The sequence below is a fragment of the Elephantulus edwardii genome, unplaced genomic scaffold, assembly GCF_000299155.1.
Source record: "Elephantulus edwardii isolate Elephantulus edwardi_28Jun2011 unplaced genomic scaffold, EleEdw1.0 scaffold00083, whole genome shotgun sequence".
NCBI lineage: Eukaryota > Metazoa > Chordata > Mammalia > Macroscelidea > Macroscelididae > Elephantulus > Elephantulus edwardii.
The window spans coordinates 6,736,549-6,763,732 of record NW_006399833.1 but is presented as its reverse complement, the minus strand read 5'-3'; the positions used below and the strand labels follow the sequence as shown (position 1 = coordinate 6,763,732).

Genomic DNA, 27,184 nt, shown 5'->3' with positions numbered 1-27,184 from the left:
GGGGATGGCTGTTTGAACCCAGAGGCTCCATCCTCCTTTGCTTCCTTAGCTGTCAGTTGTATTTCCTTTTTGTCACTGGCACTGGGTTCGGGGTCAGGTCTGAAGTAAAACTCAGTGGTAAGGTTACCTGTAGGAAAGGGAGCAAACCTAGAGAGAACAAATTTGTCCCTACCAAGTCCCTACCAAGTTAAGTAGTAATTTACAAAATCATTGCTCCTGTGTACTGTGTAGTATTCCATTGTATGAATATACAACAACTTCTCAATCCATTTGTTTGTGGTTGGATATCTGGGCTATTTCCACGTTCTTGTGATGGTGAATAATACTGCTATGAACATTGGTGTACAACTTTCCATTTGAGCCACAGTTCTCATTTTCTTGGGGTATATTTCAAGCAATGGAATAGCTGGGTCATATTTCTATGTCCAGATTTTTGAGAAAGCATCAAATTGCCTTCCAGAATAGTTGTACCATTGTACAGTCTCACCAACAATGTAAAAGAGTTCCTATTCCATCCACTCCAACATTTATTACTTGCTGTCATGTTAAACTTTACCACAGCTACTGAAATGAGATGGTACCTCATTGTGGTTTTGATTTGCATCTCTTTTATTGCCACTGATTTGGGACATTTCTTTTTATGTCTGTTGGTCATTTGAATATTTTCCTCTGTGAAAATTCTTTCCATGTCTTTTGCCCATTTTGCAATTGGGTTATCAGTCTTTTTCTTGTGGATGCCCAGAAGTATTCTATAAACTTTCATTATGACACTCTTGTCTGAGATGGTATTACCAAATGTTTGTTCCCAGTCTGTAGGATTTTCATTCATTCATTGTTGCACTTTTCCCTCCCTGCCCATGCCCCCAGATCCCTTTCTCTTTTAAAAACAATCGTTCATTTTTGTACAACCCCCCCCAATCCACTTTTCTATATACTTCTTATTCTGGACTGTTGTGCCAATCATGACTAATAATATATTTCTTTTAAACAGTTCTTTCCCTCTTCTGTGTCAATGCAGTGTTCATTTTTCTTTTCTTTGTTTCTCCCAACTCCCAATATCAGTCCTGTTTTCTAACAGTGGCATTATGCAATATTTGTCCTTTGGTGACTCAGCATAATGTTCTCCAGGGTCACCCATTTTGTATAATAATTTTATGAGTTCCTTGGTTTTCAGCACTGCATAGTATTGCATTGTGTGAATATACTACTGTTTCTCTATCTGTTTATTTGTTAATGGGCACTTGGGTTGCTTCCATCTCTGCTATCGTGAATAACACAGCAGTAAACATGGGTGTGCATTTATCTGTTATAATGATTTTTAAAATCAGATGGAATATATTCAACTTATTTTGGTTCTCATAGAGTCATTTTTTTTTGTCTTAACTTGAACTTGCACATGAGTAATGTATGGTGTGACTAACAGTCTGTCCCTGGCCTAGTTTTGACTGCCGATATTAAGCTTCTACAACAATTCCTTCCACAGATCTAGTCAATGATTCCAATGCAGTCCATCAGGTGAAGTCCTTGTGTAAGTTTGCTGTTTTGTGTCTTTTAGAAAAGGTATTTACAATGAACAAATCCTTTTAACTACAAAATTGTATCATTCCATTTCCAACCTCATTTCTATCATCAAACCCTTATTTCCCAAATACTATTTCTTCTTCACTGTTTCCAAATTTTGCATTCCAGGCATCTGTAACACATGTTGGTCAATTTGGGGCTGCAAGGTTTAGTAAAAAAGTTTCAGTTTCTTCCTCTATGTCTCTAGACGTTGTTGTTGTTGTTGTTAGGTGACATCAAGTTGAGTACAACTCATAGTGACCCTATGAACAAAAGATCTGAACCCTGTTCTATCCTGTGCCATCTTCACACTTCCTGACACACTAGAGCTCATTGTGATAGTCACTGTGTCAAATCACTTAGTTAAGGGTCTTCCTCTCCTTTGCTGACCTTTCACCCTTCCTGGTATCATGTCCTTCTCCAAGTAATGCCCATCCTAGAAACATGCCCAAAGTATCTGAGGTGAAGCTTCATCATTCTTGCCTCCAAATAGCCCTCAGGCTACACTCTTTCTAAGACATAGCTGATCATTCTCTTGGCCCACCATGAGATGTTCAGTGCTCATCTCCAATACCACATACAGCCCAAAAGCATAAATTCTTTTTCTGTCATCCTTTTTTATTGTCCAGCTCTCATATGCATAGTAAGTAATCAGAAATATTATGGCCCTAATCAGATGCACCATAGTCCTCAAACTGACATCATTACTCCTCAATAATTTGGAAAGGTTCCTAACTGCAGATAGAGAATATATTTCAATAGTAATCATATTAACGGTCTTCTTTGTATGTGTATGGATAATATCCTATCACTCACAATATTGAATTTCAGGTTATAAATTGAAATTGACTTTTCCCACTATGAATGCAACTCCATTCTTCTTTGTTTTTTATTCGCAGCATAGTATACCATCTGATTATCTGATTAATATTGGCCAAATCTAGTCCATCTCATCTCACTAATACCTAGAATGTTGATGTTCATGTGTTCCTTTTCACTTTTTTTACAATTTTTAGTTTTCCAACATTAAAACTATGTACTTTCTATGTTCCGATTATTAAAATATGTTTGTCATTATGTATCCTCATTTCAATTGATTTCCATTCTGGGATCTACTACTATAACTATCTGTGTTCCTCTACTCTTCATAGAGTAATCAACCAGCCTTTCATTGTCTGCAGTTAGGGAACTCTCCAACGGACTGAGGAGTAATGATGTCAATTTGAGGACAAAAGTGAGTCTGATTCAGGTCATAGTCTTTCCACTCACTTGCTATGCTGAGAGCTGGACAATGAATAAAGAGGACAGGAAAGGAATTGTTATCGTTGAGCTTTGGAGAAGAGCATCGAACATCCTATGAATGGCCAAAGAACAAATAGATATGTCCTGGAGAGGGTGCAGCCAGAGTAAAGCGTTTTACCTCAGGTACTTCAGGCATGTAGCTAGGAGAGGGTATTCCTTGCAGAGGGACATGATGCTCGGAAAGGTAGGGAGTTGGCAGAAGGAGTGGAAGACCCTCGACCAGGTGCACTGACACAATGACTGCCACAATGGACTTTTGCATGTTAGAAAGTGTGAGGCTGGCACAGGATATGACAGGGTTCAGATCTGGTTTTTATAGGATCGCTTTGTGTCATACTAGACTCCATTGTGCCTAACAACAGCATACAAAGAAGACCTGGCAATATAACTCTTGTTCAATTATATGTCCTACAGATCCAAAAGGAAATTGTCAAGTTTATTTGGAGAGGAATGAGACCCCAAATAAGCAAAGCACTTCTAAAAAAAATGAGGTGGGAGGCATAGCACTCCTCGACTTCAAAACCTACTACACAGTGGTAGTAGGTTTTGTACTGGCACAACAACAGGCACATAGATGAATGGAATAGAGTTGAGAGCACAGAAATGGACCCAGCTATCTATGGTCAACTGATATTTGACAAGGATATAAAACCTATCAAATGGGGAAATAACAACCTCTTTAATAAATGGTGCTGACAAAACTGGACTGCTACCTGCAGAAATGTGAAACAGGATCCACATCTCCCACCATACACAAAAATCAACTCAAGGTGGATCAGAGACCTGGGAAAAAAGTCCCAAACCATAAAGCTCATAAGACACAAACTAGGATCAAGCTTAGATAGTGAAGTCTATGATTTAAAGAGACTGCCAAATACAGCCAGAAATGCACAATTTGAAGAGGATAAAAACTGATGAATGAGACCTTCTAAAGATTAAATCCCTGTGTGCATCAAAAACTTTTCCCAGCAGGGTGAAAAGAAAACCAACTGATTGGGAAATTTTTTTGGCAATATCATTTCAGATAAGAGTCTTATATCAAAATTTACAGAATCCTACAGGGCCTCAAGAAAAAGGTTGATAACACAATTACAAAATGGGCAAAAGATATGGAAAGAATTTTCACAGAGGAAGATATTCAGATGGTCAACAGACACATGAAGAAATGCTCAAAATAGCTGGCAATAAGAGAAATGCAAATCAAAACTACAATGAGATACCATCTCACTCCAGTAACAATGCAGACAGCAAGTAATACATGTTGGAGAGGATATGGAGAGATAGGAATTCTTATACACTGATTGTGGGATTATAAAATGGTATAACCATTCTGGAAGGCAGTTTGGCATTTTCTCAGAAAGCTGAACATAAAAATTCATATGTCCCAGCTTTTCTATAGCTGGGGATATACTCCAGGAGAATGAGAACTGAGGCACAAACATAGACTTGTACACCAATGTTCATAACAGCATTATTCACCATAGCAAGAACATGGAAACTGCCCAGAAGTCCAACCACAATTGAATGGATTGAGAAATTATGGTACATGCACATGATGGAATATGCAGCACACAGGAGCAATGATTTTGTAAATCACCACCTAACTTGGGAGGGACTGGAGAATATTATGCCAAGTGAAGTAGTTCAGTCCCATAAGGACAAATGCTGTATAAGACCATTATTGTAGAAATATATTAAATAAATTAAAATAATTTAATAAATTAAAATGTGTATGAGGGCCTAAGAGGGGAAGGGAAGAAGTACAGAAGTGGGGATGGGTGGTAATCATTGGCTTACACAGTTTGATATGTTGGGGAGGTGGGTGGATCTAGTGTAAGGGGAAATGTATATGAACATTGTAGATAAACCAGTGTAAAATTTAAAGAGAAAAAAATATACAAAAAGAAGAAAATATTTCTGATAAATTTTAGTCTCAAATATATATATATATAACTTTTCAATCTATTTGCAGAACAGATGATTTGAGAAACAGGGCTTTATGAGAAGGCTGTAGCAACAGGCAGGATTGGAGGAAGACTCATCAACAACCTATGTTATGGAGGTGGTACAACCTTGCTTGCTGAAACAGAAGAAGACCTGAAGCACTTGATGCAGAAGGTTAAGGACTGTAGTGTTCAATATGTTTTTAATCTCAACATCAAGAAGACAAAGATTCTCACCACTAGGTCAATTGGTAGCACCATGATAGTTGAAGAAGAGATTGAGGTTGTTAACAATTACAACTTGCTCCTCTCCAAAATCAACACTCTTTTTTTTTTGTTTCACTATTTTATTTATACCAAAAATAAAATGTTATCATAGTTATTACTTTCCCAACTTTTGCTATTTATTGTCAATAGGTGCCACCAAGTCAACTTTGACTCATAACGACACTATATACACAGGTCAAAATTGTGCGCAGTGCCACACCGTCCCCACCATTTCCATTATGCAATCACTTACTCCATCTCGTTAAGGATCTCTTTCTCTGATTTTGCACCTTTCCAAGAATGATGGCCTTTACTAGAGACTGGTCCCTCCTGACATTATGGCCAAAATGTGTAAGATTAAATCTCATCATCCCTGCCTCCTCATCAGGAGCACTCTGCTTATACTTCCTCCAAGATATTTTTGTTCTTTTGGCAATCGAAAGGGTGTTCAGTACTCTACACCAACAGCACAATTCTTTGATCTTTCTTATTCATGGTCCAACTTCCAGATGCATATGAAGCAATTGAAAACTCTATGGCTTGGGTCTGCCACTCCTTAGTCTTTACACTGTCATCCTTGCTCCACAGCACCTTTGAAAAGATCGATGAGAGTTGATTTTGGTAATGTAATGCAGCCATTGATTTCTTGACTGATGCTTCCATGGGTGTTGACTGTGGATCCAGGTAAAATAAAATCCTTGGCAACTTCAATAATTTGTCTAATCATGAGGCTACCTTTTGGTCTAGTAGTGAGGGTTTTGTTTCCTTGTGTTAAGACTTAATCTATTTGAAGACTATAGTGTTTTATCTTCATCAGTAAAGGTTTCAAGTCTTAACTTTAATGAAAGCAAACTCACCAATAACATTTTCAAAATCTGTTCTTAACTAAGTGATGATATTAATTTTTAATTTGCTCTAGCTCACTAAACTTCTTTTGCAAGATGACATAGTTCAACTTGTGTCATTTAAAAACAACAAAACAAATACAGACTCTCAAGACTAAGTCTGAATTTGGATAAGCTGTCCCTCAGCAAAATTCATAACTCATTTTTAATCAAACATGATGCTAATTAATTTTAAATTAGAAGTTATTAATAGTGCATGCTGCATATCTATTTTTCTGATTGATTTCCAGTAAGCTTAAATGGTCAGAATACAAAATCAACACTCTTGGCACTAGTAGTCAAGAAATCAAAAGACGATTAGCATTGGGAAAATCTGCTGTCAGGGACCTCTCCAGAGTAAGAGACTAAGGTGCACCAGATCTAGGCCATGGTCCTTGCAATTGCTTGTTATGCATCAGAGTGCTGGACAATGACTAACGATGACAGAAGAATAGATGCCTTTGAATTGTGATGCTGGAGAGGAGTCTTGAACATGCGATAGACAGCCAAGAAAACAAATAGGTCTGTCTTGGAATGGGTGAAACCACATTTCTCCTTGAGGCTAGAATTTGAAACTCTGTCTCACATACTGTGGGCTCGTGACCAGGAGAGAGACCAGCCCTTGGAGAAGGACATCATGCTTGGAAAGGTGGAGGGACAGTGCAGAAGAGGAAGATCCCGGATGAGTTTGATAGATATAGTAACTCGAGTAATGAGGGTTGGTGTGTTGGAATTAGTGAGACTGGATTAGGATAGAGAGGCTTCAGAGCTGCTGTACATAGGGTCACTATGGGTCACAGGCAACTTGATGGCACATAACAACAACAACAACCTGCTCATATAAAGAGAGCCAAATAGGAGGAAATTAAAAATTTTTATCAAATTTTACAATCTAAAATTCACCAAATCAAGATGCTTTGATGGTAATTGATGACTGGAAAGTAAAAGTTGGAAACAATTAAGAAGGAAGAGTGGTCAGAAAATAAGAACTTGGTGACAGAAATGAGGCTGGAAATGGAATGATTGAGTTTTATACTTTCAATGATTTATTCATGTGGGTGTTTAAAAAAAAAAACAAACACAGATAGTAACTTTACACATGGACTTAACCTGATGGGCTGTATAGGAGTCAGATTGACTACATCTGTGGAAGCAATCATTGGAGAAGCTCAATATCAGCAGTCCAAACTGGGCCAGGGGCAGACTGTGGGTCACACCATCAATTACTCATGTGCCAGTTCAAATAGAAACCAAAGAAAATTAAAACAAGTCTACAATAACCAAGATATGATCTTCAATCTATTCCATCTTAGTTTCAAAATAATCTTAAGAATAGGTTTGAAGCACTGAACCCCAATGATGGAAGACCAGATCAGTTGTGAAATGATATCAAGCATATATTCCATGAAGAGAGCAAAAGGTCATTAGAAAGATAGAAGAGAAAGAAAAAACCAAAATGAGTATCAGAAGACTGAAAATTGCACAAGAGTGGTGAGAAGCCAAAACAAAGGGAAAACATGTTGAAGTAAAAGCTGAACAGAGAATTTCAAAAGGCAGCTTGAGAAGAAAAAGCAAAGTATTATAATGAAATTTGCAGAGAGTTGGAATTGGAGAATAAAGAGATGAGAACTTTGCACTTCCCAAGCTGAGAGAACTGAAAAACAAATTTAAGCCTCAAGTTGCAATATTGAAAAATGATATGGGAATTGTATTGAATGACCCAGAAAGTATAAAAAAAAATAGAGGGGATATACATAGTCACTATACTTAAAGAACTGACACTGGAAAATTTTAAGACATACCATAAGAGCAGAAGCCAATGGTAATGAAAGAGGAAGTTGAATCTGCATTTAAGGCATTGGCAAAAAATAATATTCCAGAAATTGATGGAATACCAAATAACTTGTTTCAGTTAACAAATGCAGCCCTGGATACAGTCACCCGTCTATTCCAGGCCAATGGATTGGAAGGGGTCCATATTTATTCCCATCCCCAAGGAAGAAAATCCAACAAAATGTGGAAATTATTGAACAATATCCTCAATATCACATGCAGGCAAAACACTGCTGAGGATCATTTTCCAAGGATATAATTGCTGATGTCAGATGGATCCTGGCTGAAAGTAAAGAATACCAGAGGAATGTCTGTTTGTGCTTTATTGACTATGCAAAGACATTAAACTGTGTGGATCATACCACGGTTTGGCTAACATTGAGAAGAATTAGAATCCCAGAGCACTTATTTGTGCTTATGTGAAAATTAGACTAAGAGGCTGTTGTGTGAACAGAACAAGAGAAGGGTCCATCATTTAAAATTAAGAAGGGAGTGCATCAGAGTTCGAGCCTCTTTCCGTACCTATCCATATGTATGCTGAGTAAATTATTTGAGAAGTTGGACTCTATGAGGAAGAAAGGCATCAAGATCGGAGGAAGACTGATCAATAACTTACATTATGCAGATGACACTCTTTGCTTGCTGAAAGTGAGGAGGACTTGAAGCATTTGTTGCAGAAGATAAAAAAATATAGCCTTGGATATGGATTGCATCTCAATGTCAAGAAAACAAAGATTCTTACCACTAAACAGATAGGCAACATCATGAGAGATGGAGAAAAGATTGAAAGTCTCAACAACTTTATCTTACTTGGATCTGCAATCAACCTGTTTGGTACCAGCAGCAGTCAGGAAATCAGGAGATGTATTGCATTGGGAAAGTATGCAGTTAGGGACCTTTCCAAATTGTTGAGGAGTAATAATGTCAGTTTGAGGACTAATCAGACTAAGTCTGATTCAGGCATATGCTCAGAAATGCAGAAGGTAGATGAAGGAGAGGAAAACCCTCAATCAGGTGAATTGACACAGTGAGTGCCACCATTATATGAAGTGTGTTTAGTAAGTGTGTGGATGGCACAGAATAGGGCAGGGTTCACATCTGTTTTTCAGAGGGTTGCTATGGGTCATACTCAGCTTGATGGCACTGAACATACCATGGAGTTTCAGGAGAACAAATAGGTCTGTCTTGGAGAGAGTGAAACCAAATGTCTCTTTAGAGGCTAAAATTTTGAAGCTCTGTCTCACATACTTTGGCCATGTGACCAGGAGGGACTGATCCTTAGAGAAGGACATCATGCTTGGAAGGATGGAGGGACAGTGCAGGAAAGGAAAACCCTGGATGAGATGGATTGACAGGGTTAGTGGGGCAGTGGGGGTAAATGTGTCAGAGTCAATGAGATTGGCTCAGGACAGGGCAGGCTTCAAAGCTGCTGTACATAGGGTCACTATGAGTCGCGGGCAACTCGATGGCACATAAAAATTTTCCAGAATTCATATTTCATACTTCTTTGTTCCAATTATTAACAAATGTTTGCAGCTGCTTAAACTTATTTTGGTTTTGCCACATTACCAAATGAAGTTCTTGGACATCATTTAAGGGTGTGCCTCATTAAGGATGAGTCTACTTGGAGGAGGCTGCTCTTTCCCAGTTCCTTTTGCTACCTTCTATCATGAAAGGCTCAGATTCTGGCACTGCCTCAGACAGCTTCTTTTTCATAATGTTTTCCCTAGTCAAAATTTTCAGAAGTAGATCGGCAATCCTATTTCCTAGTCTCTCTTAATCTGGAAGTGCCTCTGAAACCTGTCTAGCATAGATTTACCCTGCTGGTGTTTGAATTACCAGTGACAAAGCTGTCAGCATCACAATAGCGTGAAAGCCACCACTGTATGATGAATTGAAGAATGTTGTGTTTTGTGTGGGTAAGAGGAGAAGCACATATTTGCTTTTCTTATTTTCAGGTGGTCAGTTCTAACTTCCCACTGCAAAGTAATGGAGGGTTAGTACTGCTGCCTGTCATATCACAGCAGGGGGAAAGGTAGCTGATAGTTAAAAATTCAGTTCTCCTACCCAATGAGCCAACCAATCAAACTCTAACATATTAGCAAGGCAAACCAGAGAGAAGAGTCTCTTCCTCTTCCCTCTCCCCTTCTCAGTATCCCCCTAAGCTTTCCTAACTCATTTATCAAAGTATTTTCTGAATAAATGTTTGCTTGAGGATGTTTTTAGGATGTCTCAAAGACACCCTAGGGGTAGTTCCAAAAATCTCCCCTTTTCCCTTCCTTCAGCTATTGCTTAGAGCCTGATTATTTCTGTAGTGTCAGCCAGGAGCCTATGAAGTAGAGACATTTAATCTGAGAATCTCTGGGGTTCAGCAGGGCTGAGACACTGATATTTTTCAGGAAGCTCCTTACAGTGATATTTTTATAAAGCAGTGAAGTGTGTAAACTATTGTTTCTCTCTTTCTTCCTGGAGTCTTAAGAAGTACACCTGGCCTCTAGCATATAACTATTGTGCATTGTGGAAAAAAATTCTATCTATCTATCTATCTATCTATCTATCTATCTATCTATCTATCTATCTATCATCTATCTCTATCTGTATTCTGTCATCTATCAATCTTTATCTGTATTCTATCTATCTATTATCTATCATCTCTCTCTCTCTCTATCAGTCCAAAGAAGCTAATTTTTGTCTAATTGTTTTCCCTGATTGCCAGGTGGAGACCATTGGAGATGCCTATATGGTGGCCTCTGGCCTCCCAAAGCGGAATGGCAGCAGACATGCAGCAGAGATTGCAAACATGTCCCTAGATATCCTGAGCTCTGTGGGCACCTTCAAGATGCGGCACATGCCAGACATGCCTGTTCGGATTCGAATTGGCCTACATTCAGGTAACAGCAGCCAGCTAAAGACAATCCCAGGTGCCTCGAGAGAACATCAGAAAATGGGTAGCTCTCTTATGAATATTGGCAGGTGGATTATCCAGGTGTCCAGTTCTGTAGCTAGTGTCTGAGTGGTCCTTTAAGTTTTCTCTATTCTCAGCATCTGCCTTCCCCCAGTGGATAGTAGAACTTGTTTTAGGTCTCAAGCTCTCTCAGTCTACTTTCCTCTTTGGGACCCACCTGCATGTTTGACTATAATCTCCAGGTACATGCTATATTCAGAATAATTCATTGATAATTATTCATTTAGCTGAACATTCACTCTTGGTCGAATATCTTCAGGCTCTCCTTTATGGCATCCTTCCAAATATCTTGACCGATATCTTACTTGATATCACAGATATCTCACCTATTGTCTCCTTTTGAATCCTTCTCCCCTGGTGCATATCTATCCTCTACTCTTCTAGGCTCATTTTCTTTGCATCCTTTTCATTCTTTCCTTACCAAACTCCTTAAAAGAAGGATTATGCTTACTGTGTCATTTCCCCCCCACTATCCATCCCTTTGCAATTTGACTTCCATTTCCTTTGTTCTTATCCACCTTTATCTCTCTGTAGCATTCAACATTCTCAACAATTACCTTCCAATCTTCCCTCAATTGACTTTTTGATGTGCCCTTCTACACTCCACTCCACTCTGAGTACATCTGTGCTTCCTTTACTAATTTTAGTAATTTTCTGAGCTTTTCCTATTCTCTGTGGTTACTCCCATATTTTCTGTAAAGGACTAAAAATTGTGGTTTCCTTGCTCTTTGCAAGCCCTACCTTTCATTTCTTTCTCAATCCATTCAACCTGGCTTTCAACTATTTTCAACTACTTTCTGATGATTACTTCTATATCCATTAGTCTCTTAAATTCAAGTATTGCCCAGGGTTTATACTTGATCCACTGTCCTATTCTCCCAGCCCTCCACACACATGCATTCTCCTGAATTATTTCATTCTGTGCAGATAACTTCCAACTCCCCGGCTTCAGTACAGCTCTATTGCTCAAGTTTCAGTCTTGAACATCAAACTTTCTGCTTATATTTCCCCCAGAATGTTTTACATGTACCTTAGACTCAACACATCCAGAAGAGAATGATTTTTCTTCCTTCACAAACTCCCCCTATTCTTCCTCCATTTTCCATTTCAGTAGGTAGTATCATTATTCACTCAGTTACCACAGATAGAAACTTGGGAGTCATCTATGACTCTTCCCTCACCCTGACTTCCAATATGGAACCAATTACAAACATCTTAGTTTTAAATATTTCTTAAATATATTTTGCAACTCCTTGATACCTGTGGGTGTTCTTGTGGTATAGTGAGTTAGGTGTGTTAATTGTTATTGGTTCAAACTCACCAGCCACTCAGTGGGAGAAAGGTGGGGCAGTCTGGCACCTATAAGGATAGGCAGGCTCGAAAACACTATAGGGCAGCTCTGCTTGATCTTTTAAGGTCACTATGAGTATGAATGAACTCAATAGTAGTTCATTTTTATATCTATGTCCAAGCCACTAGCATCTTTTACCTGCCTCATTCCAGTAGTACCTTCCTGCTTCCATTCTTGTCTCTCCACCTATCTTTCTCACAGGCATCAGCATTATTTGTGTCCGTTAATCTGTTCTCCATTAGACTTGGTGACAAGAACCATATCTTACTCATATTTGTATCCTGAGTGCTTAGAGCGGAGCAGATGCTCGGTAATTTAAGTCCTTACCTCTGACTTGCACTCCAGTTTTACATTTCCAACCTCTTTCAGCATCTCTTCATGGAAAGTTCATAATCCCTTTGAATTCAATATATATTTATATCTAATCTCTCTCTCTCTGTCTCTCTCTCTCTCTTCAGGTTATTTTTCTAGTAGATTAGCACAAACTAATTATTACTGTTGTGTGTACTATAGAGTTGGAGCCGACCGTAGCTGACCCTCTGGCGGGTTTTCAGAGGCAGTTAATTGCATGGGAGGAGACTGCCCATTCTCACCACTAGACCACCAGAGTGCCCTCACAAGCTAATAAAACCCATGGTAATTCCCCATTAACCATTAATATGCACTGGGAGGGGGGAATCCCCCATAAGTGTTCATCTGAAAGTAAGTTTATTTATTATTCTTTTACACTATTTCTCTTTTATTTTCTCATTTTGCACCTCTGCCACCACCCTATATCTGGGACATTACCTTATACCTGAATGAACAGGTTTCCTTGATGTTATCCTTTGCCTCTTTCACTGCATTCTGTATGTTGTTCTTTAGGAAAAAAAAACACCAAAGCAACCTCAAAGCTAATCACCATCAAGTGGGAACCAGCTCCTAGCTGACTTTCCAGTGGCTTTTCTGGAGGCTGTAAACTTCCTGGGATGAAGTTGCTCCTCATTCTCACTCAGAGCTGTTGGTGGATCTGACCTGCGAGAGAGGCTCTTCCTTTAGTTCAGCAGTGCGACTCCCTGTAGATTACACCATCAAAGCTCCCTTTCAGAAAGAAAGGAAAAAAACCCCACCCTCATTTTCATCTTGTATTTTCCCTGCTCAGACTTCAGTAGTGGCTCAAGATCCTCTGTCTTGTACAACTACTTAATCATCCTTGCCTCCTCAGATACCTGAGCTGGGCAGTCTCTTTTCTATAATAGCTGCCCACGCTCAAGTCCAACCTCAAACTTTTGAGTCACATCTTTTTTCTCCTATACAAAACCTACCTATTCATCAAGGTCCAAATCAGAGCTTACTTTCTCTACTTGCCCCTTCTTGGCCAAGAAAGGACTTAATAAGCTATCCTCCAGTCTCTAAAGGACTATGGCACTTTTGTCTGTCTCATTTATCTTGCTGCAGCAATGAATTGTCTCGGGTTATTATTGAATTGTTTCCTCTTTAATAGTCTCTACTCTCCAATTAAACTATAAACTCCTGGAGAACTGAGACCATGTGTTTCTTTTTTTTTTTTAAATCCCCTTGATGCCTAGTTCCGTGCTCATTGAATGCTTCTGAATGAGGAAAAGATGAAAGAAAAGGAACCGTGGGTGATAAAGGCCCTTTATCAATGTTTTGTAGTTCTAATTTCTTTTCATTCTCAAGCAGGGCAAACTATAAATAAAATACTTAATCACTTTCCCTAACTCAGGAAACAGTAAAATAAAAAGGTATAATGCTGAAGAGTTTCAACAGAAACTCAGAACAGAAACCAAAGACATGAAAGGACAGCCGTCTCTAGTTACTCCTGAATTGAATTGTCAGGGTAACTGTTTAAATATTTTCAATTACTGCCTACTTCCTGAACTCATAACATAGGCACTGTAAAATGTTAGAACACAAAACACTCTAAAGGAAAATAGAAAATACTCTTGAATTATCTATGCTGTTCATCTATGTCCTGATCTTAGATAATTGAAAGTTCTCTCTCCAGCTTTTCGGCTTTTGGACGGTCTTAGCAATAATTCTCTTGGTAGGCACATTTTGAGAGACAATCCTTTGAGATGCTGCCCTCCCACCCTAAGGCACAAGGAGGAGTCACATTTTTAAACATGTTTGTGTTCTGTGTTCCTGCCCAGGCTTTTCTGATTGGGATTCGATACTAATTTGTCCCTGTTGACAGATACAAGCATCTTGGGTTTAACTGTTATGTGGAACCAAGGCATAATGAGAAGGATAGTCATGTCTGCATCATTATAAATTTTCATTTTTACTTGTTACAAGGCTTCCTTTGGATTCCCAGAGTTATTTGGTGGCCAGTTTTGTTCTTTGATAATATTATATTCTTTCCCCTTGCAGTATTCCTCTATCAGCAGTTCATCTGGTGACTGTAAACCCACTTCCTGTTATTCTATAGGGCCAGTTGTTGCTGGAGTGGTGGGCCTCACCATGCCCAGATACTGCTTGTTTGGAGACACTGTAAACACTGCTTCTCGGATGGAATCAACAGGGTTACGTGAGTACCTACGGGGTGTGTGTGGAGGGGGGAGGCAGCGGGGGAGGGGAGAGCAGATGATACCTCTGAATTACAGGGAAATTGATTCTTCCTTGAGCCAGCTGAAAGATAATGGTGTGTTTGGGGTTTTAATGTTTTTAAAGAAAAAGAATAGATAATTGGAGAAAATTAAGGATATTTTCCATGCAGTTTCCTGGTCTATGGTGGCCGAACCAGTAGGGGGTGATGTTGGATTGAACATACACCATTCTTGTTACAGAAATAAAGTTGTAGCTAATTGACACGGAAATAGCCAGTCAGTTTGATCAAAACAACGGGGGCGGGGGGAAATATCTTTTGGGTAAAATAAAGGAATTGCCGTTCTTCTGGTTTTAGGGAAGCTATTAAAAGAATGAAAGAAACTGAGTTTTTCAGTTTTGTAACTAGTTCTTGGAGACACACCCAAAGCAAGTTGCCTCCTAGCTGGCTGCTCTTACCTGTTTTTGAGCTAATTAAAACCACAGGACTTTGGCTTCTTCAAATAACCCTTGCATTTAGCAAGCAATAATCCTTTAACCTATAGCAATAATCCTTCAGTCTAAAGAGCTTGCCATTCTGAAAGAATTAAATCTGCCTTGCCTGCTTATGAAACCCTTAAGTTCTATCAAAATAGACATGGTAATCAAAGGTACCATCCATTTCTTCCCCTCTTCCTTGGGAAGAAAATTGTACAAAGCATTATGCCATTTTTTCATTTCTGGTAAAACCAATCAACTCTTTCTTGGTTATTTACTGCGAGCTTATTTACTGCCACTATGAAGGCAATGTCAGGATCACAGTGTGCCTTTTAAATGTATCATGGCTGAGCAAAGCAATTTGTCCATGCTATTATAGAAAAGCATAGTGAACAGCATTTGATTCTATCTCCTGCTTGCATGGATTTGATGAAAAAGCACTTAAGCCCTTAGCAGTCTGGGCTCTGGAAGGGCAAACAAGCCCTTCCCAAACTTCAGAAAAGTAGTCCCTGATGATATGGTGGCCTGTATCACAGTGGGTGGTGCCCTGTCTGACCCCACTTCCCATCACTCATGTGCAGAAACAGGCTTGCACAATGCGTCTAGTCTTAGTCAATCTAGCCTATGAAGCCATGATTAAGGAGGCAGCAAGGAACTTAGAATCTGTTGTCAGAATAAATTTTCTGACATCTGGGAAAGTCTTCGAATGCCACAGACATGGGTGAAGCCATGCAAGTAGTCACCCAGTAACCACTGCATGCATATGGTATTGCATATGCCTTTCCTGTGGAAGTGCAGCCTAAGATGAAGTGAAATTGACCTAGGAACTGCAATGCAGACTTGGCACAGTACCCTGGACTGATGTGAACTTGTAGAAGACCAGCGTCATACTCTGGTTTGTACTAGGAAAAGACAACACATTCCACATTGGAAATATAGGATTGAGAACAGAAATTAAATTTTAGGATTTAAATAGCACCTTTCCCAGTGATCAGCTAGGAAGAAGAAAGTGGATTGGATCACCTACAGCAGGTGTTTATTAAGCACTGGCTATGCAAGAGAGGTCCTGTGAGGTTTCCAGAGATGCATACAAATGCAGTCCTTACACTAAAGGTACAGACTAGTGTGCCCTTTCTGAAATCTAATGACTGTGTCCCAGATATGGCATTACATTTCACATCTGATTGAGGACCTATAAAGAGGTAGCCTTTAACCTCTTATATTTCCTGTGGGCCCAAAATATGCCATATATCTCTATTTTAAAAAAAAACAAACCAGTAGCTTCCATGCCATGTGTCCAGTTGAATCCACTGAAGCTGTAGCATAGGAGTGACTAGTGACCCACTCCTGAAGTTATTCTCCTTACAGCACATTGACTGGATGGTAGGCAGAATGAATTATCTACTATCTTTTGAGCTGTATGTTCCACTACTATCAATCAGGACTGATGTACCAAAAGACTCCCTAAAGACCAGAGGATAGTAAGATGGCACACCTACGGGTGGCTAGAGACGTACTTGCCTGGCATTTGGCTTTTAGGAGTGAGATAGCTCTTTTTTAAGTAGAGACTTTGGGTTAAAAAAATGCTTTCAATGAGAGACATCAGCTCTAAGCTTTCAAGAGGAGGAACGTCTTGGTGGGCACACACAGAAGAAATTGTCTTTCAGTTCTTCACAGTCATGACTTCTTACTCAGATTATAATCAGCTTCTAAAAGAATGACTTTCTCTAACATGTGTGAGAATGAGTCTTCGATTTTCATTTAAGAATCATCCTCAACAAGGTCTCCCTTCATAGGATGACAGTTTTCAGGAAGGTCAAGAATCTTACCTCAGTTAATAAACGATGGGGGTTTTTGTCCACCCAAAGATTAAACTTTGGTTCCAAATATTTTTCTAAATTTTATGTATTTTGTTGTGATTTTCCATGTTACAGTTGTTTGGTTGTTGTTGTGTTTTTTTTTTTGTTTTTGTTTTTTTTTTTTTAAATTCCAGGTTGTAGTCATTGGTTACAAAACAATATGTATTCAGTCAAAGGCCAGCTCTGACTGTACCAAAAAACCCTACCCAACCCACTGCTGTAGAGTTGATTCCAACTCACAGTGACCCTAGAGGACAAAGTAGAAAGAAAACAGATTGCCACATCTTTCTCATCTTTCCCCCAGAGCAGCTGGGGTTCAAACTACCAACCTTGCAACCAAGCATTTAGACACTGTTTCACCAGGGGTCTCTGCAAAATTTCAACTGGTAAATCTTGGGGTATTTCCCACTGAAGTTAATAAAGTATAACTAGACTGAGAGAAGTTTGCATAGATGTACAGGGTTATGTATATTTGGGGAGTTTATCCCTCATAGAAGCCTGTGAGAAAAGATACTGGGGACACACTTCCCAGAAAGGAGGTCACATTTCGTGAGAGAGCTCGAGGAGGGCTGTTGCTTGTTTCTTCATCTCAATCCTCCAGTTAAATTAACACCTTTCTATTGCTGGGCCTTTCCCCAGAGATTGTTTCTCGGAGGCTGGTAAGTGCTACAGATAATGCCTTATTGGGGCCCTTCCTCCCCACCCTGCTGTGAAATCCAGGCTAGAGGCTTCTTCCAAGGACTTTCCTTAGGGTCTATGCCCTTTAAAAGTGGGATCCTTTATGATGTTGTATTTTTCTCATTGTTTTTACCTAAAAGGAGCCAAAAATCCTACCATCTCTTCTCTTACAGCATATCGGATTCATGTCAGTCACAGCACTGTGGCAATACTTCAAGCTCTGAGTGAGGGCTACGAAGTGGAGCTCCGAGGAAAGACAGAGCTGAAGGTATAATGTCCTTTTTAATATGAATTGGTGGGGTGTTTTTTTTGTTTTGTTTTTATACTCGTTTATTTACAAAGTTCATATACTTTGTTTTTCACATGCGATCTTTCGAGTTTTTTTCACCCATCCCTCCCTCCACCCATCAAATTGTGCCACCCTATGATTAATTACCCCTGCCTCCCACCCATCCTTACCCCTCTGCTCTCCCCCCCATTGGATCCTAACATATGATCTACAATAATGGTCTTATATGGGACTGAGGTATAATGTCCCTTTGTTGTTTGAACCAAACCTCTTGGACAAACCCCTTTCTGGAGAGGTTATGGGTCTGCTGAAAGAGTTTGCCTGAGAGTCTGAAACTCATCACTATGATTTAGGCAGAATCTCCAGTCATATTTGGGGTGTTGAATAGATTGTTTCCTTCTGCTTCCATTTTATTATCTTTACAGCATAGCAACATTGCTGGGAACTGTTGAAAGTTCTGCATTTCTCAAAGGATGAAGTGTAGTTTTCTCTACTGAAGAACAGCCCAGAATTTGACTTTTCTGTTAAACTGTCGTATTTACCATTCTCTCACTTTCATGTTAGTTACTCTCTGGCAGTGCCAGACGCTGCTGAATAAGTTACAGTTTTGAAGAGTTTGAATTTTCTGCTCACCTGCTTATTACTCTCTTTTCTGACTGCATATTCATCGCTGATGCATGGTTTACAGAAGTTTTATGTCTTTCACCAAGGATCTGGGGAAAGCAAAGTCCTTTTCTATGATAGACAAACTTGATCTAGCATCTTTTCCTTCTTTTAGTGTTATCACTCTATTGGAAATTTAGGATTAAAGTAATATTCCCCACTGGATTTTCTTCATCTTCCTCTTCATCTTCTTCACCTTCCTGATCCCAGGGCTATTGGCTATGCCAGTTAGAAAAGACCCTAGTGATCTGATTGACTGGCTCCCTCATTTTCAGATAAAGGTATGTATACAAGGTCACATGAAGAACAGCATTGGGCCGGATTCCAGAAAGCCTGAATTCCTAATTGGTGCCCTTGTCATGACACCCTGGTGCATGAAAAGTAATTCCCTCAGTGATTATTTTTGGGGAAAGTAAAATCCGGGCACCAGGTAATGGGCATTTTGTTTCAGCCATTGACATTCTGCCCCTAAATGGTGGCAATTTCCACAGAACTGGGTTTTAGAAGTTAAAGGTTGAGAGTCCTAATTCTAGTTGATCATTTCCTTTTTCTGGCTAGTCCTAGCTTGTCCCTTCCAATAGGTTCTCAATATCTTTCAGTAGGTGGGCTGCAAGGCTCTTTTCCCACCTCTGCAGAGAACCCAAACAGTGAGATAATGGGGATAGGGATATTGTTTGGGCGGTGAATCAAATAAGGCTTTTGTGATCCTTGGGTGTAATCTGTCAATTCTTAGTGGAAGAAGACAAAGGCAACTTGGTTTCTTGAAGCATTTTCCTCTCTATATTGCTGGGCACAGATGTCTACATTTTAAAGCTGGAGAGCTGATGACACTATCAAAAGTGAAAAGAAAAATTATGTTTCTAACTAGCTTGGTTTCTTATTGCTTCCCAAATTCCAGTCAGGAAAACTCACATGTATTTGTGTTTCATATTCCAAAGCAGGACTTTAAAAAGACCTTTAGCAACTTCAGTTTCCCTTATTCCTAGGGCATCACAAAACTCAAACTCACTTCTGTTGACTCTGAATTGACTCTGAGCTGACCCTTCATTGGGTTCCCATGCCTGTAAATTATATGGAAGAAGACTTCCCATCTTTTTCCTGAGGAGCCACTAGTGGATTTGAACTTCCAGAGAGGAATGGCCGTTGGTTTAGCAGCCCAACACCCTACACACCACACCATTTGGGAACATACAAGCTGGATAAGAAACAGAGAAAAGCTTTCCATAAGCCCACGTTGTTGTTTTGTACTGTAGAGTCAGAATGGACCCACAGCTGACTCTCCAGAGGGTTTTCAGAGGCAGTTAATTGCACAAGAGGTGATGGCTCAGCCTTTTCCCAAGGAGCAGCTGGTGGCCTCGAACCATGTGCTTTAGGGACTTCAGCCCAGCTTCTTGTCATTAGGCTGCCAGAGTTCCCTATTGGCACAGAAGCAACCTCATATAGGAGTGGCATATTGGCATGTTATGCTGCTAGCCAAAAGGTCAGTATTCAGGTCTTTAGTTCATAGGGTCGCTATGGGTCATCTAACATAGCACTTAACAACAACAACAAACAATAACAAGGGTAAGTACTGTTTTATTCGCGACTTCTACTTTCCCCTCAAACTCTTCGACTCCTACTTCCAACTCCTACCAAGAAGCATGAGCTGCATCCATGTACACACTGTCCTTCTCCTGGACATACATACATGTGCATGTGCACACACACAATGTCAGTTACACTGAAAAACGGTAATGTTCTATCAACAACATCATAGAGGTCAGAAAGTCGGATTTCTGATTTTTTTTTAAATTTTATTAGTTTTAATGAAAAGAGGGATTTTGGGTTTTCATTCCTTTATTGCTGCACCGTTCTCTCTACCCTCCTCCCCAGTTTGTTCTTCTTCCCCCACCCCCCAAATGTCTGTTTTAATTGTCCAATTGCCACAGTGCTTGTCAAAGCCAGTTCTGATTACTCTCCTTTGTCAGTGTGTCCTTTGCCATTCCCTATCACTCCTCCTTGAGAGAGACTTCACCCTGATTCATAAGGAAAAGGGGATGGTGTGTTCTCTTAGCTACTTCCTGCTGAAAAGGGACGCTGTGGGTTTCAGGGTGAAGATTTTCTCTCACTACTCTAAAGGGCCCCTTTGACAGTAGGAAACACATAGACTATTATGGAGATTGATTTTGGAATTTAGGTGCACTGTTATTAATTGTGCTTAGCCATACATGTTCGTATCCTTGAAGATGTATCATGGAGGTGTTGCAACCTAGAAGATACAAATTTAACTAACAAGTTAAAAGTACATCAGTCAAAAATTATGGAAAAGTAAAAGAAAAGATTCTTTCATTATTTTACAAACCCTCCCCCAGGTCCACTCCATTAGGTAGCCATCGCTCTAGACTCCTGTCATGACAGAAATACCTAGTCACATATCTCTTTTGAACAGTTTTCTCCCTCCTCTGTTTCAGTGCAGTATACATTATTGAACCCATCTTACTCAGTCTCTCCCCAACCCCGAGGTTAGTCCCATTCTACAACATTGGCATCATGCAATATTTGTCCTTTTGTGGCTGGGATATTTCACTCAGCATAATGTTCTCCAGAGTCAACCATTTTGAATAATATTGCATGAGTTCCTTGTTTTTCAATGCAGCATAGTATTCCATTGTGCAAATATACCACAGCTTCTCTAGCCATTCGTTTGTTGATGGGCACTTAGGTTGTTTCCACCTCCTTGCTATTGTGAACAAAGCTGCAGTAAACATGGGTGTGCATATATCTGCTTGGATGTCAGCTATGGTCTCTTCAGGGTATATTCCCAGTAGTGGAATTGCTGGGTCAAATGGTATCTCTATTTGCAACTTTTTGAGAAAGTGCCATACCGCTTTCCACAGTGGTTGCACCATTTTACACTCCCACCAACAGTGAATCAGGGTTCCAGTTTCTCCACAACCTCGCCAGCATTTGTTGCTTGCTGTTCTGTTAAATTTTGCTATTTTGACTGGGGTGAGATGATATCTCATAGTTGTTTTAATTTGCATCTCTCTTAGGGCTAGGGTTTTTGAGCATTTCTTCATGTGCATGTTAGCCATCTGAATGTCGTCTTCGGTGAAGTGCCTGTTCATATCCTGTGCCCATTTTTCTATTGGATTATTTACCTTTATCTTGTTGTGGTGCTCAAGTATTTCATAAATTCTGGATATAAGTCCCTTATCTGATATGTTATTACCAAATACTTTTTCGCAGTCAGTGGCTTCCCTTTTTACCCTGTTGGAGAAGTTTTTGGATGTGCATAGGGATTTGAGTCTTAGAAGATCCCATTCATCTATGCTATCTTCTCCTGGTTGTAGGGGATTTCTAATTCTTGGCCCATCAGTGATTCTATGTGTGACATTAGAGAAGTAACTTGATCCACTCTATGCTTCAGTTTCTCCATAAAGACACCTCTTCTGACCTGTCATTATCAGGGAGCTCATCAGTCATAGGTTTTCGAAATTCTCAACAGTTGCTCTTTGGCCTCTAGGCCTGCTCCTTGGCTGCAATGGATTGGGTGGAGGGAAGAGCATTTGAATATTGGAGTAAAGTTGAGTTCAAATCCAAGCTATACTTACATGTTGACAAGTCATTTTATATTCCTGAAACTCAGTGTTTTTATTTGCAGAATGAAGTTAACAATGAAACTAACCCAATAGGGTTGTTGTGAGGATTAAATAAGAAAGGAGATACCACAGTGTCTTTAGAGTGCCATGACATAGTATTTTGCTATTGTTTGGAGGAGTCTTTGAGAATGCCCAGGGATTTATGTTGGGTCAAAGAGTTTGCTCGAGGCTTTGTTGTTATCATACTCACACCTCTCTATCTCTCTCTCTCTTTAGCAGGATTTTGGAAGTTGAGTGGGTAAACAGGTAGGATTCTAAGAATTCTCCTGGAAGATCTCCAAACCCTCAGAGAGCCCCTGGAGCTCCCCTGCATACTCTTTGATTTGGAAGCTCGCCTAAGTCCATAACACTACCATTATCTTTATAACCATTAGTGTTGGCATCCCAGTGTGTCCCAGGACCCAACCAAATATCTAGGCACTCTTAACATCTACAAAACTCCCTTGGGGATTGGTATGCTGTCCTGGTGACTTACAGATCTCAAGATAAACATTCAGATATAGCTGGAGGTTGTAGTCCTCAAGTTTGAACCTTAAGAATATGTTTTATCAAAGTGAGATCCAATGATTCCTTGAAACTGGCATGTGCTAAAGGGTCGAGAGTTCCAGTTAATGTAAAAATCTGATTATTTATTGAGCAACTTCCCCCTACAAAACACAACAACACTCGGCACTGTGAGGAAAAAGAACAGTTTAGGAGGGAAAGGAGTTTAGTTTAATGCGTTTTGGGCCCAAGACATGGCCCAATGATCGTTTTTCTTTAACTATACTGTTAACTCTGTAAGGACAGTCTCCTGTTTTTTTCATTTTTGTATCCCTAACCCCATGTGTAGTGAGGGTGAGTATTTGTGAAATAAATGCAATAATGAGTGAAAGCTCCCAAATAGTCCAATTATTTGAGGTTTAGGGTGAGTTGGTTGCCAGTTAATGGAAGTTTGGTTATAGCGATATGCTCTTCCTGTGGTGGCACTGTAAGAAGCTGCACTGTAATCCCAAAGGCATACAGTTCATATCTACCTGCTGCTCTCTGGGAAATGGATGGACAATCTCCTCTTGTGTGATTAAATTGCCTCTGAAAACCTGCCAGAGAGTCAGCTATGGGTCGGTTCTGATGATTAAAATGCCTCTGAAAACTAGCCGGAGGGTCAACTATGGGTTGGTTCTGACTCAGTGGTATACAACAACAAAAACCTTGCTTTATAGATGCCTTGTTTAAAGACTTGAACCAAATATTTCCAATATGCTTTAAGGTTCTCCAGTTGAATGTGCAAATTATTGTCACAGTTGTCATTATTATTGAAAGAAGATGCAAAACAATGGATTTGATAGTTAAAGGGGATAAAACAAACTTAATTGGAATTTCCAAGTTAAACAGTTTAGAACTGTTCCAAATGAGAGCTACTGAGAGAGAGACCATATTTCAGATTAAGATTTGGAAATGCATCCTATTACTTTTCTCACTCTTAGTACCCGCCCCCCCCCCATTGGATTGGCAGAAGTGAGAGGTCAGACAAAACTGAACAGAAAAGAGAGAGAACCACTTTGAAAGGAGGGCTTCCTGGAAAGAGAGGAGGGCAGAGCCAAGGCAGAGAATTAAGTTCCTCAGAAGTCACCACTTAAGCCCTTGAGTTTAAATTCCCTTTCCTTCCCAGAGTTATTGTTTTTAAAACCATATGACCCAGGTATTCCACGACTTGGAATATACCCTGAGAATAGGAGAACTGTGGCACAAACTGAGATTTGTACAAAAAAGTTCATAGCAGCATTATTCACCATTGCAAGAACATGGAAACAGCCCAAATGTCCAACCACAAACTAATGAATTGAGAAATTATGGTGCATTCACACAATGGAATACTATGCAGTACACAGGAGCAATAACTTTGTAAATTTTTACCTAACTTGGGAGGGACTGGAGAGCATGATGCTGGGTGAACTAACTCAGTCCCGTAAGGATAAATATTGCATAAAACCGTTATTGTAGAATGAGTATTAGGATCCAGGAGGGGTGGGAGAGGCTGGAAGCAGAGGGATGTGGATGTGCGGGAGGAAGGGGGAGATTAATCATTGGGTTGCTCAATTTGATGGGTGGGCGGTGAGGGAAATGGAAAGAATTTGTTCAAATTTGTATTTAAGTTTTGTAAATAAACTAGTAGAAAAATATAAAAAATTTTAAAACAACCAAAAACCAATTCACTCCACTAGGCCACAGATGGAGCTGTCCTGGAGTCTCCCTTTACAAAAACTGCAAGAGCACATGGAAATGTAAACCACTTGAAGCCACTGGGATGTCCTTCATTTAAAAACTTTCACAACCTACTTTTTGTTTCTCTCCCCTTTAGGGAATTTCTGAGAGCTTTTGAATGGCACAGAGAAGGTGGGGGAGGTAGACTCTGAATGTATACACTCTAGACACAGAAGACAAGGGTTGCTTAATGCCAAAAGATCAGGGCAAAAATGTTGATCAAAATCTTCTGTTGTGCATCCAGATGTTTGGTCACTATGAAGCCAAGCATCCACACGTTCCCAAAGATGGAGCTGCATGGTGGTGGGTAGACAAAACATCTGGATGACAGCTTGAAATGGTGTCCGCTTTTCATCTGGATGCTCTGACAGGCTCTGGGGCCTGCCCGAGCGCAAGGGACAGATGGCAAGGAAGTCATGTAGGAAGGAAGGATCTAGGAAGTGGTGACAAGGGGAAAGCAGAAGCAGTATCTGAGCCAAATGGAATGTTTGTGCTCCAGACAAGCAGAAGGACTTCTTTAGAAATATTGGATATAACACGTTCACAATTTTCTTCATTGTCTATAAAGGGCAAAGGCACAGAAGAGACCTTCTGGCTGGTTGGAAAAAAAGGCTTCACAAAGCCCCTTCCTGTGCCGCCACCAGTGGACAAAGATGAGTAAGTAAAGTTCACCCTTTAGTCAGTCTTCTACATCCTGTTCTGCTACACTCTCTTGACTATTGTGGTGTTGTTCCGATCTTATAGGCAAATGGGCCATGGCCTGCAACCAGCAGAGATTGCAGCCTTCCAAAGAAGAAAAGCAGAAAGACAGCTGGTGAAGAACAAACCGTAAGGTAATGGTCGGCAGGAAAACAGAACATAGGAGCATGCCAGATTTTCAAAGCTGGGGCTCCCTTTGGCATGGGTGCCAGTCTCAGCCTACGCTCTGCTGGCAGAATGTAATGGAGCTGGTGATTTTCCAAGCTTGGCTGAGTTGTGCAAAATCCTTGTTGTGGGCAGGCCTGTTGCAGAGTGAGGTGCTGCTGCAGGGGCTCAGCTGCCCTGGCCTGAGGCCGGAGAGAGACCCTTGCCTCCTCTACTGATAACACCTTCATATGCTAACAAGGCCAGCCTTGTTATCCACTTATCAAGCAGGCACACCTGTGCCATTACTGAGTCTCTGGACCATATGGTGAGCTTCCTCAGTCCCGTAGAGACTTACATTTATCTAGGCAACACAGCAATATTGTACCTACCCACTTTTCCCGAGATCTATTGGCGAGACCATCTTGGAAGGGAGGCGTATGCCATTTTCTCTGGAAGTGTTTCATGATCCCTTGGGAGATTGTCATTGTCAGCCAATGTAGGGATGGATTACTTACTAGCAAGGTAAGCTTGGATGTACCTATGCTTGCTTACTAATCTGTAGATCTCTAGCGAACAGCTTCATATGGTTTTTACCACATCAAGATTTGAAGCCCATGTGAAATAGTCCTCTACCGACTAATCAGTAAGCATAAATAAACCCATGTTACCTTGGTTACTGAGTAGCCTATCCCTATCAGGGATGGTACATTTGAAAAGAGGTTTTGCTTCTGTAAGATGGTGCTATGGATGTTGGGAGAGAGACACCAGCTATCTGGTGAAAAAGAGTCATTGATGTGGTGGGGGGAAAATTGTGAAATTGTTCACTATAGATTAGTAAGTGAGCACAAGTAAACTCATGCTTACCTTGCCTGTTTGGTAATCTGATACTGCAATGTGAATAAGGCTGTCTTATTAGGCAGCTCTGGTAGCCTAGTGGTAAGAAACTAAGCTGCAATCCCAAAGTCACATAATACAAATCCACCAACTGTTCCGTGAGAGAAAGGTGGGCAATCTCCTGCTATGCAATTAACTGCCTCTGAAAACCCTCTGATGGGTCAACTATGGGTTAGTTCCGACTCAACGGTACACATTCAGGATACACATTATTCCTTCTTCCTATGAGGAGAGTGTGAGTATGAAGCAGTGATAACAGTCTACTTATCAAGAAATTTTGCCACATATGTGTCTTAGAAGGCCCCCTATGAGGTGGATTGATTCAGTGACTGGGGTAATCGGGATGGGAGTGTTGGCACAGGACAGAGCAGAGCAGAGTTTAGGGCTGTTGTACATAGGGTCGCTATGAGTCGCAAGCGACTCTACGGCACATAACAACAACAACAACAATGTATCTTAGAGGAATATATTGCTTTCTTGGACCACTCAATTTCTTCTCTTCCTTCTAATGCTTTTTTACTTTGCCTTTATTAGAGACACTGGCCCTAAAACTCGCTGCTCCCTCCACATATCCTTGGGGGGGGGGGAAGAGAATCTGAAGTATACTTTGGGACCTCTGTGCACTCTTGCTCCATTATTCTTCTCTAAAATGTTACAGATTATAAATCTAGGTGCAATTACCAAAGGGATCCACACATTCTCCATTCGTCCTGTAGCCTATGGTGACTTTGTCAACCCCTTTCTCTCCTAAGGAAGTCCAAGGCGTCTTCATTCCTGCAGCTGTCACAGGTGCCCTGGACTAGTCATAAATATGTATGCTGCAGTAAGACAGCTGTACTGAGCAGGCGGCTCCCCTCCAACCCCCTGCACACCCTGAGGGCCTGCTGCCTAGACTCGGATAAACAGCAGGGACACACAGTCACCCAATTTCTAGTAATTTT

At 40.3% G+C, this 27,184-nt stretch overlaps 1 protein-coding gene across 1 annotated transcript in view; it reads left to right on the top strand.

Annotated features, from left to right (window-relative positions):
* The window catches only part of GUCY2F (guanylate cyclase 2F, retinal), a 208,437-nt gene extending 183,100 nt beyond the window's left edge, over positions 1 to 25,337 (top strand). The window contains exons 15-19 of the mRNA XM_006889911.1: positions 10,506 to 10,680; positions 14,537 to 14,635; positions 17,840 to 17,934; positions 25,072 to 25,160; positions 25,248 to 25,337. Of these exons, the coding sequence (XP_006889973.1) occupies positions 10,506 to 10,680; positions 14,537 to 14,635; positions 17,840 to 17,934; positions 25,072 to 25,160; positions 25,248 to 25,335 (546 nt within the window). The 3' untranslated portion in view covers positions 25,336 to 25,337. The remainder of the gene's footprint in view (positions 1 to 10,505; positions 10,681 to 14,536; positions 14,636 to 17,839; positions 17,935 to 25,071; positions 25,161 to 25,247) is intronic.
* Positions 25,338 to 27,184: the final 1,847 nt, after the last annotated feature.